The sequence below is a fragment of the Orcinus orca genome, chromosome 14 (assembly GCF_937001465.1).
Source record: "Orcinus orca chromosome 14, mOrcOrc1.1, whole genome shotgun sequence".
Taxonomy (NCBI): Eukaryota; Metazoa; Chordata; class Mammalia; order Artiodactyla; family Delphinidae; genus Orcinus; species Orcinus orca.
In genome coordinates this window covers 10,650,751-10,669,266 of record NC_064572.1, presented here as the reverse complement: position 1 = coordinate 10,669,266, position 18,516 = coordinate 10,650,751, and the positions used below count along the sequence as shown (strand labels likewise).

At 42.8% G+C, this 18,516-nt stretch overlaps 1 protein-coding gene across 9 annotated transcripts in view; it reads right to left on the bottom strand.

Moving 5' to 3' along the window:
* MAP3K21 (mitogen-activated protein kinase kinase kinase 21) overlaps positions 1–18,516 on the bottom strand; it is a 79,871-nt gene that overhangs the window by 16,040 nt on the left and 45,315 nt on the right. For 2 of the 9 annotated variants that reach the window (XM_033408965.2, XM_004281581.4), the window contains 2 exons: positions 17,681–18,466; positions 13,410–16,181 (listed from right to left, as the gene is read on the bottom strand). In XM_033408965.2, coding sequence (XP_033264856.1) covers positions 15,754–16,181; positions 17,681–18,466 — 1,214 coding nt within the window. In that variant the 3' untranslated portion in view covers positions 13,410–15,753. Of the gene's footprint in view, positions 1–2,029; positions 4,601–4,641; positions 7,106–9,177; positions 11,559–13,409; positions 16,182–17,680; positions 18,467–18,516 lie in introns of those variants that run through there. The other 7 variants (XR_007471260.1, XR_007471262.1, XR_007471259.1 and 4 more) reach the window with 7 other exon arrangements.

Below are 18,516 nucleotides of genomic sequence, written 5' to 3'. Positions count from 1 at the left end.
TACCTGATCAACTCTGTCTCTTGGACATGGGCAGAGGTTTTCTGCAGATTTCTGACCGAAAGGTGACAGAAGCTATGCCCTGGCTGTATCCAAGCCTGCAATGGTGGACCTGAAAGATTGTGTAGATCCCCAACTTTTACTCCTCCTGTCCTTCCAACAGTTTTGTAAGAACCTAATTCCCTATATTAAATCCCTTTCTACTTGAAACACTTATAGTCGTTTATGTTCCTCCCTCATCCTGCAAGAGATCTTATTTAAATTATTTTCAAGGGTCAAATGTTAGCACCTCTTTTAAAGATTATTTATCATACATTATTGGGACTTCCCTGGTGGTGCAGTGGTTAAGAATCCGCCTGCCAATGCAGGGGACACGGGTTTGAGTCCTGGTCCGGGAAGATCCCACATGCTGTGGAGCAATTAAGCCCGCGTGCCACAACTACTGAGCCCACATGCCACAACTACTGAAGCGCACGTGCCTAGAGTCCATGCTCCACAACAAGAGAAGCCACCGCAATGAGAAGCCCACGTACCACAATGAAGAGCAGCCCCCGCTCACCACAGCGAGAGAAAGCCCGCGTGGTGCAACGAAGACCCAACACAGCCAATAATAAATAAATTTATTTTAAAAATTAAAAAGAAAGAATATTTGTCATACATTATTAAAAGACAATCTAAATTGTTTGGAAATAATTTCATGCTGTTTGCTCTTATAAACCAGACGTTTTACTTACAAAAATTAAGCCCTTTTCTATCATTTTACTTTAACTTCGTGGTTCATTACAGAATTAAATTCTCCAAGAATTCCTTCCTGACTGGTCGGATCCCTATTTGCTAAGGATGATTAAGTTTAAAGCAGTGATTCCCAAAAGGGGAAGGGAGATTTTGTCACCGCCCCCACTCCGCCCCACCCCACCAGGAGATACCTGGAGACATTTTTGGTTGTCATATTGTGGGAGAGTGTGCTATTGGCGTTTAACGGTACTGCTAAACATCCTACAATGCACAGGACGACCCCCAGCAAAGACTTCTCAGACCCAGAATGTCAATTGTACTGAAGCTGAAAAATCCTAGTTTAAACAAAGGACAACTTCCTGCAATTTTACGCCTATTGATTCTAAGCTAGGACTCTTCCATTGATTTTTTACTGTACCCTCCAAATGACTCATTTCCTTCTTGCTTTGCATCTGATAAAACTCAGCACTTTGGCTCCCACTGATTCCCACAAAGTCTGTTCCTTATCCACTTAGCCTTTCCTCTTGTGGAGACCTAGTTCCCACCAGGTATTGCATGGCCCGTGACTGCATGTTTCGTTGTGACGTGCTAATTGGGCGTGGGCAGCTGTCGTGGTAATCCACGTGGACAAGACAGAAGGAGAACTTCTTCATTCATTTCTGTGTACAGGATCATGGAATTACAGGAGGGAATCCTAGAGAATGTCTAAACATACATTTCCCCTAGGTATGAGGAAACTGAAGCCCAGAGAGGGAAATGTACTCCCCCAGAGCTATCTATTTCAAGATTGCTAAAATTCTATCTGATAGCATTCACAGGACTTATAAAAGCTCTCATCTATTCCAAGATAGAATGTTCCTCAATAGAAGACTTAACCAAAGATGGAAGAAATATTCTACTCAATGCCAAGTCCACTTGGGACCTCCCAAGATCATTTATGCTCCCAACACATCTCAACTCAGGATTAATCCAGCTTTGAGAGGGAGGTTCTCCATACTCTTTGGGTTAAATACACCTCTCACCTCAGGAAAGAATGACAGAGAACGTGTGTTAGTTCTGAAAGCTCACCATGCCCAATTCAGACCTTGCTGTTCCTTCTCCAAGGAAATCTGTAAGAACTCATTAGCTAACATTGCTCCTGCTTGAGTTTCGCTCTTCTTGACTATATATATATATATATATATATATATATATATTTATATATATTTAATGGAAACAACTTAAACACCTAAGAGTGGGAAAGAGATAAAAATAAGTTTTTTGTTTGTTTTGTTTTTTTGCGGTACGCGGGCCTCTCACTGTTGTGGCCTCTCCCGTTGCGGAGCACAAGCTCTGGACGCGCAGGCTCAGCGGCCATGGCTCACGGGCCCAGCCGCTCCGTGGCATGTGGGATCTTCCCGGACCGGGACACGAACCCGTGTCTCCTGCATCGGCAGGCGGACTCTCAACCACTGCGCCACCAGGGAAGCCCAAAAATAAGTTTTAATGTATCAATATGATGATCAGATTCGCTGGCATGAAAAAAATTATTGCAGAAGAATATTTATTGGCATGGAGAAATATCCATAATATATTCAACGTAAAAGGAAAACAGATGTTCAAAGGACATGTAGTATGATCACAAATTTGATCTAAAACAGTATGTATACTATGGGAAAAAATATAGGAAGAAGATGAACCAAAAACACCAACAAGTAGTTATCTCTGAGTATTGTGATTACAGGTGAGGTTTTTCCTCCTCTGCACTTTTCAGAACTTTTCAAATTTCCTGAAAGGAAACTTTTGCAATTTTAAAGGAACCTTTCATTGGCCATGTTAGCACAGAAGAGGCCAAAAGAATAAGGACTGAAAAGGGATACAGACCTTTGCAATCCAGAGGTCACTGATTTCCTTCAAGGCTACAGTTTGTGTGGAGAGGGGAGAAGCCAGATTTGTAAGGGATCCAAAAGCCAGGAATTAAGAAGTGGGAGAGCGACCACAGACCACAGATACCTAAGAGAGAAGTTGAAATGGGGAAAAGGAAGATGACTGCCAGAGATGGTGTTGGGGCCCAATAAGATGACAAATTTTACTTTATCTTTCTAAGAGGCAACAAGATTCACTCATCTTTCTTTTCTTTTTCTTCCTTTTTCTTGCTTTTTAAGATAGAGAAGGATCCTGTATTAGTCAAGATTCTTCAGAGAAACAGAGCCAGTAGAATATATATGTATATATTCTATCTATCTATCTATCTATCTATCTATCTATCTATCTATCTATCATCTATCTATTGAGAGAAACACCCAGGATAATGTTTGACCAAATATCTGGGCACTTTGTGACCCAATCAGGCTGATGCATATAACATTAACCATTGCAGGCTCAACAGATAGAAAGAAACTAAATGTGAAAAGGAAGGACCTGACTGATGGAGCAAAGTCCTGAGAGGGAAGGGGAATCACAGGGTAAGACTGTTCAGAGGAGGTCTTCACAGAGATAAACAAAGCACAGAGAGGCAAGCTAGGGCACCTTCAAGGAAAACAAGGAGTTTTCAAGCTTCAGAATGAAAAATGTCCTTATTATTATTTTTTAAAATAAATTTTATTTATTTTTGGCCACATTGGGTCTTCGTTGCGCACGGGCTTTCTCTAGTTGAGGCAAGCGGGCGCTACTCTTCATTGCGGTGTGCGGGCTTCTCATTGAGGTGGCTTTTCTTGCTGCAGAACACAGGCTCTAGGTACACGGGCTTCAGCAGTTGCGGCACGGAGGCTCAGTAGTTGTGGCTCATGGGCTCTAGAGCGCAGGCTCAGTAGTTGTGGTGCACGGGCTTAGTTGCTCTGCGGCATGCGGGATCTTCCCGGACCATATCTTCCCGGACCAGGGCTCGAACCCGTGTCCCCTGCATTGGCAGGTGGATTCTTAACCACTGCACCACCAGGGCAGTCCCAAAAAGTGTCCTTATCTTTAGGGATGTGAACTCACTAAATTCATTTCTATTAAGTATGAAAGAAATGATTTTTTTAACGATTCATTTGCAAATTGGCTATCACAACCACAAATTAACTGTTACATTTCTTAACTGTATTCAGTCTCTGAAAATGCTAAAGAAGAAGAAATGAATTATCTGTTTCCTTGAGGCTGTCTTAGATTGTCATTTTCATTAAATTTTATTTTAATTCAATGTATTTATCTAATTAAATATCATTTAAAGAAGCCTGAGTGTTCTGTTGAAATTCATCTCTAGAGCAGACCCAGAGTTCACAAATTATGACTCCAGCTTCGTGACTATTGCTACCACGGGGAAAGTTAACACCTACAAAGAATCTTCAAAGATGAGAAAATCCTTTATTTGGACGGAGTAACTCTGAAGCATTCCTATGTAAGAGAGAAAGTTCATCAGCAAGATGATCTTATAGAATCCTATCAAATTATCCACATAGAATATAGCTGAGCATTTTGTGCCAAACCTGCAGAATCTCTTTAGCAATTCGTCTTACTATCTACTAGCCTATAATATCTAGCATCACTTTAAGACTCCTGCTGCAGCTAATGGGATATCCTGAGCATCTATTTTTCTGAAGAGAATAATTTTGTCACATTTGAACACTTGACCCAAGTTATAAACATAAGCATAACTCACTCCTGCATGTGTATGTTGACTGTTTACTCTGTCCAGTTTGTTCTCTGTTCATCCCAGTTCATCAGATATAGCCCTGCAAATGTGCTTGCAGTTGCCAGAGTACAACACACTCAAGCTGGCTTAAGTGAAAAGGGAACACATTGGATCACACAACTGAAAATTCTTGCTGTAGGGCTAACTTCGGACGTGGTTAGATTCAGACCTCCAACGACATAGTCAGGACTGTGTTATGTTGATACCTTGGCTCTGCTTACACTGAGTGCAGAATTCTGTTTTCAGAATTCTGAAACAGAACACTGAAAACAGAATTCTGTTTTCAGTGTCTAATGATGGTGGGACACCTAGTACTCGAGACATTTGATTCAATCCTGCCTATGCTGGAGATACACATTTGGAGATTTGACCTAGCTTACGGCTCTGAAGCTCCTTGCTTGTCTCCCTCTTTGGAACAGATGTATAAAAAAAGATCACTTTATAAAGATCATCCTTGTATATAGCACAGGGAGCTATAGTCAATGTCCTGTGACAAACCATAATGGAAAAGAATATGAAAAAGTATATAATATAGATATAATAATATATATGTTTAACTGAGTCACTTTGCTCTACAGAAGAAATTAACATAACATTGTAAATCAACTGCACTTCAATAAAATAAAAAAAAGTGAAGATCATCTTCTTGTTTCTCTGTAACTGTTGCTGGAAAATCATTTTCCTCCCCTCTCCTCATCTTTCTAATACTTTCTCAAATCACATCCATTATTTTTCCTTTTTCTCCTAAGGGTATATGGCTGTAATTCTTCAAATAACCAAGCTAGGTTGGTGGTCCTTGTCTTGTGAAATAATATGTATATAGTACCATCTAGTGTCCAGAAAGCAGAAAGCCCAAAGCAAGCAAGGCAAACAGGATGCTTCAATTTTTGAAACAGCTGAGTTTGGGCAAAATACAGATTGGAGGAAAAATTATGACCAACTCCATTGATTTGACTCATGTTTATACCTCTAGAAATAATGACCTGTTCCAGAGAAAAAGGCCTGGTTTATTGAAAAATTCAATACTTATTAAACCAGAAAATGTAGAGATTTTTCTAGTTTTAGAGCTGTCCCACAACCAAGTCACATGATCAAACTTACTTAAAAAAAATGTATTCTTGTAGGGGAATCTGTTTTTCTTTTTTCTTTTCTTTTCTTTATTTTTGGCTGCATTGGGTCTTCGTTGCTGCGCGAGGGCTTTCTCTAGTTGTGGTGAGCGGGCTACTCTTCTTTGCGGTGCCCGGGCTTCTCATTGCAGTGACTTCTCTTATTGCGGAGCACGGGCTCCAGGTGTGCGGGCTTCTGTAGTTGTGGCACACGGGCTCAGTAGTTGTGGCTCACGGGCTTAGTTGCTCCGCGGCATGTGGGATCCTCCTGGACCAGGGCTCGAACCCAAGTCCCCTGCATTGGCAGGTGGATTCTTAACCACTGCGCCACCAGGGAAGCCCTCTTTTTCAAATAACATGTTTTCCTACAGACTTATGTAATAACATTGGGTATGTATTTCCTGTGGAAAACATTCCTTAATAGACTAAGTTAAAACCTCCTGGAGAGACAGTGCTCCAGAAGGAGAAAACTACCTCCTACGTACATGTCCTCATCAGCGATCTGTTTCTGGCTATCTCTACAGATGTGCTCTGGGGCTTTCTCCTGCCACTAAACGAACAGTGCCAGGATGAACTGACACCGGAGGGAAATGACATTGTAGACACGGGTCCACACACCACTGGTAAGGGAGTGGCAAGAGGCTAGATGGCCACTGAGGTTAGAAAATTAACCAGAATGTCTAAGATCAGATAATGGCAAAATATAATATTAGTTCCCTGTCCTCTGGTTTTAGGCATATGCAGAACCATGTCTGGTTTGTGCCTTTATGCTGTATCTTCCTTCACACTGTAGCAAAGCACAGAAAGGAGGAAGAGTAATGAGTAGGGGCGTGCTCTGGGTCATGGTCATGCTCATTCCTTTGACTCCTTTGACGCCCTTGGGATTTCCCAGGGAGGCAGAACTCAATAGGGCTGCTCCTTTGAATAAAATTGTTGAGCATCCACTTCCAGTTAGGAGGGAAAGAAGTGCTGATAGCTCTAGGGAATGCCGTAATTCTGAGACAATATTAGCCTGAAAAGTTTAGCTTTATGTTCTTAAAAAAGTTTTTAGTATTTAGTTCTTTAAAAGTTGTTATTGGGCTTCCCTGGTGGTGCAGTGGTTAAGAATCCACCTGCCAACGCAGGGGACGTGGGTTTGAGCCCTGGTCCGGGAGGATCTCACATGCTGTGGAGCAACTAAACCCGTGTGCCACAACTACTGAGCCTGCGTGCCACAATTACTGAGCCTGTGTGCCACAACTACTGAAGCCCGTGCACCAAGAGCCCATGCTCCGCAACAAGAGAAGCCACCACAATGAGAAGCCCATGCACCACAAAGAAGAGTAGTCTCCGCTCGCCGCAACTAGAGAAAGCCCACACACAGCAACGAAGACCCAACATAGCCAAACATAAATAAATTAAATAAATAAATTTAAAAAAATTGTTATGGATTAAGGGAAGATATTTGGGGAGTTTATGTTATCTTCCATTGCCTTGTAATCTTCTGGATGTTTCTTACCTAGGTGAGCCATCCGTCCTCTTTCCATCACCTTCTGCATTTCTCACTCTTTCCCGGAAAGCCTTCTTCAGGTTTCTTCTCTTTGCCTTCCTCATCTGACCCATCCAGCATCCTTAACTATCACCAGAATTTGAATGACCACAGAATCTCTGTCCAACTCCAACCTCTGCCTCAAATTTCACCTCCACTCGACCGCTGAATGTCTCTAGAATTTTCCATCACTCAGAACTGCAAACTTTGCCTCCCCCCACCCCGCCACCAAACCCTCCTGTTATCTAAGCACCAATTTTCCTCTCAGTGTTTTATTTCTGACTGACCCACAGCTTCTCAATCGGCTAACTCTTCTGTCCTAACTGACCTCTAGCTCTTTTTTGCCAGTTGTCCCTGATTTGGAGATTGTAATCTTCATTTCTTGGGCTTCCTTTCCTCATTATTCTTTCTGTAAGACCTGATAACATCAGTGCCTCTAGTCCCCTCTCTATTTTACACATCACCGTCATATTCAATATTTGGAAGCATTTTCCAGTCTGTTATGGAACAAATTGCGTTGCCTCCACCCCCTGCCTAGATTTGTATGTTGGAGGCCATATGATCAGGCCCCCAAGATGGCTGTACTCTTGCTATCTGTCCATCTCCTGCGCGACCAGTCCCTGCCTCACCCACACCTACACACCGGACTGACCTTCCCTCTTCATCACAGAGCCTGATCGGTGAATGCCTACACACCTGCCCGCTGCTATAATTAGATAATGATAGTTTATCAAAGGGAAGTCATCTGCCCCATGAAGGTTGTTAGCCCGAGGGGCGATGAGGGACGTGCCCCCTGCTGGTTTCCCTGGTAACCGATGAACGAAGCTGACATCAACTCCCCCTGTAACTGGCAATCTCCCCCTCCCCCCCGGGGGGGCAAGGCTGCTGCAGTGTCCTGCCCGCCAGCTGCTGCACATGGTGTGGCATCGCTCCAGGACCTTCCTTCAGACGTGTACGATGCCCCACATCCATTAAGCCACGGATGTCTCTGTCTCTGACTTCCAGGCTCTTTCTTCAGTCTCGAGGCTGGGCAAGTACAGGCTTGCAGGCCAAGGGGTGCAGAAGCCTAATAGCCAGTATCTCAGAATGTGACTGTGTTTGGAGACAGTCCTTCCAGAGGTAATCCAGTTAACCTGAGTCATTGGAGTGGGCTCTAATCCAATATGATTGTGTCCTTACTAGAAGAGGAAATTGGGAAAACAGACATGTACACAGGGAAGGCTACAGGAAGACACAGGAAGAGCTACAAGCCAAGGGGTGAGGCCTCAGAAGAGACCGACCCTGCCAACACCTGGGTCTCAGGATTCTGCCTCTCGACAGCCTTCAGCTGCAGCATCAACTCTTCCCTGGGTCTGCAGCCTGCCAGCCCACCCTGCAGAATTAGAACTTGTCAGCCCCTATGGTCGTGTGAAACAATTCCTTAAAATCAACACCCCTCTCTCTAAAATACGTGTACGCACATCCTATTTGTTTTGGTCCTCTGGAGAACATTGACTAGTACACACTACAAATTAAAACCTATAATTGTTTTTTTTAATGCCAGATTCAGTGCCAGATCTTTAGACTAGTAATCCAAGTTCTTCACAATAATATCCCCAAAGTCCCATTCCAACTATAGTTTATGTTACTTTCTTTCAATTATCCTTTGATCAACCTGCTAACAATAACATTTATTGAAAAACCAACTATTTAACATTTAAGAAACATTTTTTCCTGTGGTCTAAATGCATAGACTGGACTCAGACTGGATTCAAATCCAGCAATTTACTTGATTTCTCTAAGGTTCAGTTTCTTTATCTGTAAAACGGGAATAATTCATCCGATTATTCTGTAACTAGTTATTGAACAACTACGGGTGACACAAATGCATTCATGATGTTGCTACTTTTTTTTTAAAGCTTTCTATTTTTTTAAATTATTTATTTAAAAAAAAATTTATTTATTTTTGGCTGCGTTGGGTTTTTGTTGCTGCGTGCGGGTGTGGAATCTTCCCGGACCGGGACGTGAACCCGTGTCCCCTGCATCGGCAGGTGGACGCTTAACCACTGCACCACCAGGGAATCCTCCGTGATGCTGCTACTTTAAAGACTAGTCAGCGGACGCGTCCACCTCCCAGGTGCTGGTGCTGTTTACTAAGAAGAGGACTAGAGAAGAGCAAATTTAGGGAAGAAGGTGAATCACGAGTTTTATTTGGACTGTGTTCAGGATGAAATCCCTCTTAAATATCCAAGAGGAGATGATAAGTAAGCAGCAGGATATGTACAAATGGAGCTCTAAGATTAGAACGGGGCTAGAGATGGAAAATGGAGAGTGATTTGCCTTGAAATGCATTTAGAGCCATGAGATAAACGACATGAATTTAGATGAGCCAACAGGAGAAAATGCTTCAGGAGTTAGTCAGCAGCTTTGCAAAATATTAAAGAGGTTCCATTATGGGATGGCTGCTTGAGGAGCTCTGAGGACCCACTCCGCAAGGAAACAAGCACAACTGCTGAAAGCTATCTTAAAGTTTTTTTTTCTTTTTAAGTCTCTGGAAATTGTCTTAAGGGCATACAGCAAATAACAAAATATTTGTTCAAAAAGAATACACTAGGGCTTCCCTGGTGGCGCAGTGGTTGAGAGTCTGCCTGCCGATGCAGGGGACGTGGGTTCGTGCCCCGGTCCGGGAAGATCCCACATGCTGCGGAGCGGCTGGGCCCGTGAGCCGTGGCCGCTGAGCCTGCGTGTCCGGAGCCTGTGCTCCACAACGGGAGAGCCCGCAACAGTGAGAGGCCCGCGTACTGGGAAAAAACAAAACAAAACAAAACACTAAATCTTGCTAAGAACAGTTGAACCTGGCATCTGAGCTATGACCTGCTCCCTCCCGCCTACTCTTCCACCCTGACCGAGCTCAGCTTGACAGAAGCTCCATTCCAATCAGGTTTGGCTAGAAACATAGGACTCCCCCCTCCCCCCTGCCCCCCAATCAGCTCCCAATCAAGGGAAAAGCTATTTCACTGGCAGGCACAGGACAGCAGCATTTCTCATCCCCTCCAACTCTATATTTAAGAGGCTAAATTCCTGGGAGTGTGGCTAAGAGGTCAAGGGCTCCTTTCTCCATCCAGCCACCCCACACAGGGTGGAGGCTCTCCACCAGTGAGAATGCTGGCTTCTTACATGCCCTCACACCAGTGCACCTGGAGAGCAGAGGTTCTATCTACTCTGCGAGAAGCAAGCCAAGGAGACTACAAGTTACCACTCCACCCAGGGCCCAGAGTATGGCCCAGATATACTGCCCAGAGCAAGACGCATTACACAAGAACAGAACTACCAAGCTTTCATCAAAGGAACTGACTTTATCTGAAACAGAGTGTGGGGAAGTTCAAGCCTAAGGGAACTCTCAAAAAAAACCCACAGCTCTTAATTAAGAGCAACAAGCTAAATCATAGTCTAGCTAGTCTACCAGATAGAATCAGGCAAAGAGCCAGCTAAAAAGAGCCCACCTGGGGTCAGAACAAGCCTTAAAGACCGGCCCCCAAACTGCCCCTGCTTGAAATTAATTGGAATAGGCTGTGGAGGAATTTGTGTCCCAGGGAATAATAAAAAAATAGAGTACTCAGCCAGCAATTATGGAAGCCTAACAGCTTGCTGTAATACCAAGTGAAGCCAGACAGCTTCACAGAGAGATCACAGGAAGAGACAGTCCAAGAGAGCTGTGCTAAAACTGTGTCATCCCAAGGTAGCTGTGTGCACGTCAAGGCTGCATCTTCTGAGGAGTGACACCAAAGACTTCATACTGTGGGGGAAGAGATTTCACTGAAATAGTCCAGCCAAATCACTAAACGAACAAGCAAACAACAACAAAAACAAGACCTGGAGAGAAGGTGAGGGGACTCATGATACACAGTTGCCACAATGTATTACCTAAAATGACCACTTTTCAACAAAAAGTGAGACATACAAAGAGACAGGGAAGTGTGACCCATACACTGGGAGAAACGGAGGCAACAGAGATGGCCTGTGACAGGGTACGGATCTCAGATTTCATACCTTGAAAGCTGCCACTGTACCTTAGTTCAATGAACCAGAGAAAAATATGCTTGAAGGAGGAAGGTATGATGACAATGTTTGGTCAAAAAGAAAATATCAATAAAGAGATAAAAGTTTTAAAAAAGAATGAAATGGAAATTATGGAGTTGAAAATACAATAACTAAAATGAAAAATGTCACTAGGGGGGCTTGACAGCAGATTGGAACTGAAGAAAGATAAGGGAACCTGAAGAGAAATCAATATAGCATATGTAATCTGAAAAAAAAAAAGAGAAAAAAGAATGAATAAAAATGAACGGAGCCTCAGAGAAATGTGGGGCACTACTGAGTACACCAATATACGTGTAATGAGAGTCCCAGGAGAGGGGAAAAGAAGCAGAAAAAATACTTGAAGAAATAATGGCTGAAAAGCCTACCTTTGCTGGAAAACATCTACACATCCAAGAAATTAAACAAACTCCAAGTACGATATATGCAGAGATCCACATCAACACAGACCATGGTAAAAATGCTGAAAGGCAAAGAGGAAATCTGGTAAGTTCCAAGAGAAACAAGTCACAAGCTAGTGACTCTGCGGGAGCACTTCTCACCCAGCAGAGGTCCTGACTTCCTCCAGCTGCCTCCTCTGAACCTCCCAGGTTAGATCTGCTCTGCCAGTGCTACCAGAACAGCAACTACTTCACCTTCTATAACCCGCATTTCACTTGTAGTCAGGCTTGGCCACATAATTTGTAGGGCCCAGTGCAAAATAAAAATGAGGGGCCCCGGTCCAAAATTTCTTAAGGATTTCAAGACAGTGTTAGCAAAGCATTAAAATCAAGCTCAGGGACATCCTGAGTGTGAAGCCCAATGTGAACCCATGAAGCTGGCCACGCTTAGCTTCTCAATGTCTTTCTTACTAGAGCTTAAGAACCATGCAGCCAAGTACCCAGGTGGTGTCTCTCTTGCTCATCACTGAATTCCTTTAGCCCTTCCCAGTGGCTATCACAGTAGGCACTTAATGAGTCTGCAGCATATTCAACTTACTTATTTCTTGCTAAACAACAAGAACAACTAGTTTTTGCTCCACTGTATGTGGTACTTATTACATTGTTTCATTCATAAAAGCCTCATCTTTCACTGTGTTTTAGCATGTTGACCTTTTCAGAAGTAAAGAGTACATACAGCTTAAGCCCAATTATTTTATATTTATATTGCAGTTCTTAAATAATTTCATCATATTTATAAACCCACTGAACAGAACACTGCTTTTTTTTCTGAGTTGATCTGTTGGATATGCAGGTTTTAGGACCTTCTATTTCATTTCACAATTACTGAGGAAGTATCCCGCCGTATCAACCAGTTAGCTTTGTTTTTTTTTTTTTTTTTTTTGCGGTACGCGGGCCTCTCACCGTTGTGGCCTCTCCCGTTGCGGAGCACAGTCTCCGGACGCGCAGGCTCAGCGGCCATGGCTCACGGGCCCAGCCGCTCCGCGGCATGCGGGATCTTCCCGGACCGGGGCACGAACCCGCGTCCCCTGCATCGGCAGGCGGACTCTCAACCACTGCGCCACCAGGGAAGCCCTAGCTTTGTTTTTAAGTAAGTACTCAGCCATTCTAGAATCTTGAACTTTTTGATGTGTGAAACACTATCTTAGCTTCGGATTCCACAGAAGCCTCCATCTTCTATGCTATATGTATGGTTACAACAGGTGTGAACAGGTAAATGGTGGTGAGTCTTTGGAATTTTATCAAACTTCTCTGTGCCCGTTTCACATCTGATGAAATAGGGATACTACTACCTACCTCACAAACTTCACTGAAGAGAATTATAGGAAGTGCCTTATATGGGCACCTAGGAGAGTCCTTAACACTCAGCAGATACACAACAGACATTAAATTTTTCTCCCTCTTATACGATAGGGTGCTGCCTGGATCTGCACGACATGCTACCATCTACTTTTCTAATTCACCGAAGTTTTTCTTGCTTACCAAGAATCACCAGATGTTAGGTGGGTTTTGAAATTCTTCTGATTTAAACATGCTAATAATCAACATGTCTCATTAATCACAGTGCTCTAGCATCAACTGAGATTTACTTCATACAGTAATTCACTCTGCCAAAAGGTGCGTTCTGAAAAGCTGGAGTTGCAAAATTCTCACGACGAAATGCAACGTTTCAACGTAACCAAACAACATTTTAAATTAAGTATTTCATTTAATCCCGTGATTCCTATCATGATCCTTCAGTTTAATGAATTTAGCAGGTGAATACCTGACTTACTAATAATCGTCATTAACACATTTTCCTTATTGAATACAAAATGAACCGTTACAAACTACAGCCACAATCATCAGGAGATCAAAGCCACTGAGCAAGTAGACAAGCTATAAAAAAAACTTTATTAAAAAAAATAGACAACATATGTAAACATCTTTTTCAGTCACAAAGCTTCATAATACAGCGTATCAGGCCCAGGCCTCAAATCTCTGCAGCGGGAGCACCTTAACTGTTGACTAATAGTAATCAGCTTAATTTATCTTTCAGTGAGCTATTAAGTCTATGTGAAAATAAATAACCAGATTCCGCTAAGTATACCTATACACATAGAAAATCGCAAATGTACAACAGATCTCAGCAAAAAATAACTATCTGCAGTAACATGTGAGATCGAGTCCTTATATGACAATTATCTTTTTAATGTAACTTCATTTCTAAAGTCATCATAATGTAGAGTTGACTAAAATAAAGCTAAACAGGAACAGAGTAGAGGGACCACACAGACGGACATCCGTCACTCCCCTACCCTCACACAGAGTGCCACACACCCACACACACACACACACGATGTTTTGGTAGAAGCAAAACTGAAAACACAGTTTCTATATTTCGTGTTTCATGTATTACCGTAGGCGTGTATTTCGTTTACTTTTACCTGGAAGTTATATGCCCTCATATGACTGAGTATGAAGTAGCCAACCACAGTTTCAAATGTGATACAATTTTGAGGAAACCAAATCTCTGTTATGTAATTCAACGACCACCCCAAATCATAGAATGGACCATAACACCACAGAATGTAATTAAGGACCTGAGATTGTGCTTCAAGAATTTCCTTAAGGCAAAATGCGCTTATATTAAAATAATCCTGTCATGCCCTGTTCATCATTTGCAGTGGCATACTTGTTAGATGACTAAGAGGTTCTAAAGTGGCCAAATAATATAATTTTCCTCCTTTGTTTTTCCTACTATAGGTAGATACTTTATCACACCTGATTAAATCACTGACCTTCCAGTTATTCAGTAAACCTTAAGCAAGGTAAAATTTTAAATGAAATATCAAGTAATGTTTGCAATTACAGTTTTCTACTGTAGGGAAAATTTAAAATGCTTATTGTGTGTCATCTGAATAACCATATTCTAGGGAGAGAAGCATAATAGATTTAACAAAAGAACCCAGGCAAGTTTACCAAGCTCCTGGATAGCCATTTCAGTAGCTTAATAACTCAGTAGTTTATTTGTATCATAACTCTATGATTTATAAAAGTGACTCATAAAATAATTTAAAATCAACCTGATCCGCTATCCAAAGATTAGCTTATAAACCCACATCTGAAAATAACTTACATTTCTCCATTCTATCACATCAGCTTGTCCCACCCAACAGATATCTAACATGTATCTACAATTAAGTGAATAACTACTATTCTAAAACACTTAAATTCTAACCGTACTGCTGTTTCTTGACTTTGCAGTGTTTCTAACTGTATTTGAGGTTATTAGGATGATTATGCATTTAAATAGAGAAAAATAATATTAAATGACATGAATTTTCTTCGGCACATAACGCACGCATCGATTGATTTTTAAAAACTCTACGACAAGAGGAAACGCTTTACGCTTCTGGATACCAAATCAATGGCTACTGATGAAGGAAGAAGGAAGATCCTTTCTACAGGGAGAACACACAGGTTAGCACCTCTCAACTGTATACAGTATGGTCTGAGTCAAATGTCAATGACTGGCTTTTTGAAAAATCTACTTTGGAGTTCTAATGGATAAAATTTTTAGAAGTTACATTCATTAAAACTTTTACGAGTTACATTCAGTAAAATTTTCTCAAAGAGAGAAATAGTGCATATTTTAGGTGAGATCTGGACATACTTATGCATTGTAAGCCTACTGCCGAGTTCGTTAGATAGTTCACATAGGACTCTCCATCTGTTCTAGTCATCAAATTTTTTTTACATAAACATCTTTACTTGCTAACATCACATTACTCTTGGCTTCTTGTTGCACAAATAAAAAAAAAAAAAAGGAAAGAAATGGAAGAAGGTAAAGGAAAATAGAAAACAAAAGGAAGGAAACAGGAAGGAAGGAAACAAAAATGGCGCACTCATTACAATTTCTGTGTGTACTAATAGACAAGGATATAAATGGGAGCGAACAAAGCATTTAAAATTGTGCTTAAACACAGATGTACACTGTTGCACATTTGTTTTACACGTGTGTAGTGTTTCAAGTTGCTAGGTAAGAATCCAGTGGAATAACAATACAGTCAGCCAACCGCAATCACATATATTTTTGGAGAAGTTAGACATCCATTACTAGTTTAGTAACATGGCCACAGCTTTGAAAACACAGCAGCATAAAACAATTCAAAGGTAGACACACTGTTTTCATTTGTTCACCTTAAAAAAAAAAAAAGCTTGAACAATATAAGGCACTTAAGACAGAAATTCTTTCTCCAGTTCGTACAGGGATGGTCGGCTCATTCTGCTTCTTAGCCTGCACAGAGGCACCGTGCAGTCCCTGCTCTGGCCTTCCACGTCGGCATCCAGTAAGGAAGGCACGTGGGGCTTAGTTCTCTCCTTGGCACCGAGGGGACAGTCAGGGGCTGGTTCTGGACCGCCCGCCACAGGGCAGGCCTGTGCGGGCTGAGACTCTGTTCTCTGCGGGAAGGCCTTTGGGGCACCTACCTGGCTTCTTAGGTGGGGAGGACGGGGCAGAGGCATCATATGGACAGCTCTCTGTTTTTCGGGTGGGACCTCACTTGGCAGGTCACTATGGGGTCCAGGCGGCGAGGGGGACGTCCCCCAAACCCACTCAGGGGGCAGCTGAGAGGCTCCGGGGGCTGAGATGAGAGCTGCACCAGCTGGTTGAAGAGGCAAAGACAGTGTGTGATTAGAAAGACAGTGATGTCGAAATCAATGGATAGCAAGGAAAATAACCAGGATGACTTCCCTTAGGTGACCACCTTAAAGTGAGCTTTCACAAAAGAACCTGAACACAAACCTTACCTTTAAAATTGTTAGGAGAGAATGTTTGTTTTTATGGAAAAGTACTACAAGGTTGGAAAGACTGCTTGAACCTATGGAAACGACACCTATAAAGAGCTAAGTCATCATCATACACTTAGGACAATGATTATTAGAAGTGTTTTATTAACAGGATAGATTTCACAATGGGTTAGACTGGACTAAAGTTAAGACTTAAAAATGATGGTGAATATGACTGAATTCACTCTCAGGTGATGATTTGAAAAAATTAATGAAAATAAGAAAGCAGATACTGTTTTACATGTTACAGCCTCCCTTTTTTGTTCTGAAGAACTGACTTACTACCACTGTAGCAAATAATCATTGGCTTCAAACTAAGAAAAAAGAATGCTTTTTTATGGGATTCTTGTGCTAGGGTTTCACTGTGTGCAATTATAAATTACTAATAGTTTATTGCATCATAAAAGGGCAATAAACCAATTTATCTAAAGACAATGAACAATAATATGAAAAAAAATCTTGTCTAGGCGTAGCACTTAAAGAGATAAATGAAAAGATAACACAAATGAAAGCAGTTTCAGTTTTAATATACTTTATAACCGATCCTAGCATAACATTTTACAAACTAAAAAGCATTTTTCGTATACATTATCTCATTTAATCCTCATGATCTATATCTGAGGTAGTTGTAATTATCTTTATATACAAAAGGAATACTAGTCATTCCCCAAACAGCACCTACTGTCCATTCGACTTTTACACCCCCTAAACTCAATCTCAACATAAACCTGGGCAGCAAAGCCAGGTGACACTGTGTCAAACGACTAGTTTTACTGTCAACTCTCCCACTAATTATTTGGTTCAGATTTTGGCAAATGACTCTCCTTCCTACCACAAGGGGCTTGGGGCAGTTATTCTCCATGTGCTTTTTCTGTTTTTGTTTTTTTTTTGCGGTACGCGGGCCTCTCACTGCTGTGGCCTCTCCCGTTGCGGAGCACAGGCTCCGGACGTGCAGCCTCAGCGGCCATGGCTCACGGGCCCAGCCGCTCCGCGGCACGTGGGATCTTCCCGGACCGGGGCACAAACCTGCGTCCCCTGCATTGGCAGGCGGACTCTCAACCACTGCACCACCAGGGAAGCCCCTCTTTCTGTTTTAATATTCTGTTACGTATTTAAGTTACTGAAACTTAATTATACTCCTCCAAGGATCCAAATGATAAAGTCAAACAAAAGAGCAGGGTAAAATTCAAAGATTTATGTGAAAACAAATTTGTAAATGTAATCACTTGGAGAAGATAAAATCAGAGAGCCATACAATTTTACAGTCTATCCTCTACAGTGGTGTTTGGTACTTTCACCCACGAATGCAGCCTACCTGGGGGCTGAGAAGCACTTCCATCAGACATGGTCCGTCGGTGATGTGCTGCTCTTTCTTTTGAAGAAGCAGCGTAAGATGCGTCCGCACGTGCTGGAACCGTGAAGGGAGGAGACAGGTTTCCCCACACACCACGATGGGTCTCCAGTCCTGGCACGGGGGTTGACTCCTGATCCCTCCTTCCAAAGGCAGGGCAAGGATCCGGAATGGGCACCTTGGGGTCACAAGGGACGTGTGTGCTGCTCTCGAAGGAATCTTCGCCATCAGTCTGCAGCAGGCACTTGGTGGAGAGAGAAGGCATGGACAGGAGGTTCACGGCGCTGGACGGAGGGAGCGGGGATGGGCTGCTGGTCCCCTCGCCTGCGGCTGGCAGCCTAGTGGCGGAGCTGGCACTGCTCCGGGACTTAGGCGCCCGCTGGAAGATGCCCTCGCGTTTCTTCCTTTCTTCCTTGGGCAACGGGTCTTCAGCAGCCTGTGCTTTCGCGAGCTCTCTGATGTCCAGGCCCAGAGCCACCGACGCCAGCAGCACGGTGCAGCCGTACAGAGCAGACTCTGTCTTCTTCCTCTGGGGGGATCTGCTCAGACTGTTCGGAGGGGTCCCCTGAGGAATGCTGGTGGCAGGGCTCACCGGGGTTCTCTCCTCCCAGCTTTCGGGTTCCACCAGATTCTCTCTCTGGCCATCTTTCCAAAGAGGGAGATCGATGTAGGCTTGACTCGGTGATTTTATCTGCTTTGGTTTCCTGTGTTCCAATCCGTCTGGGGCAAGTTGTGGCTCTTCACATGCCCCTACGGAGAAGTACAGATACACACAGGCTAGGACCATTTTACCGTAAAAA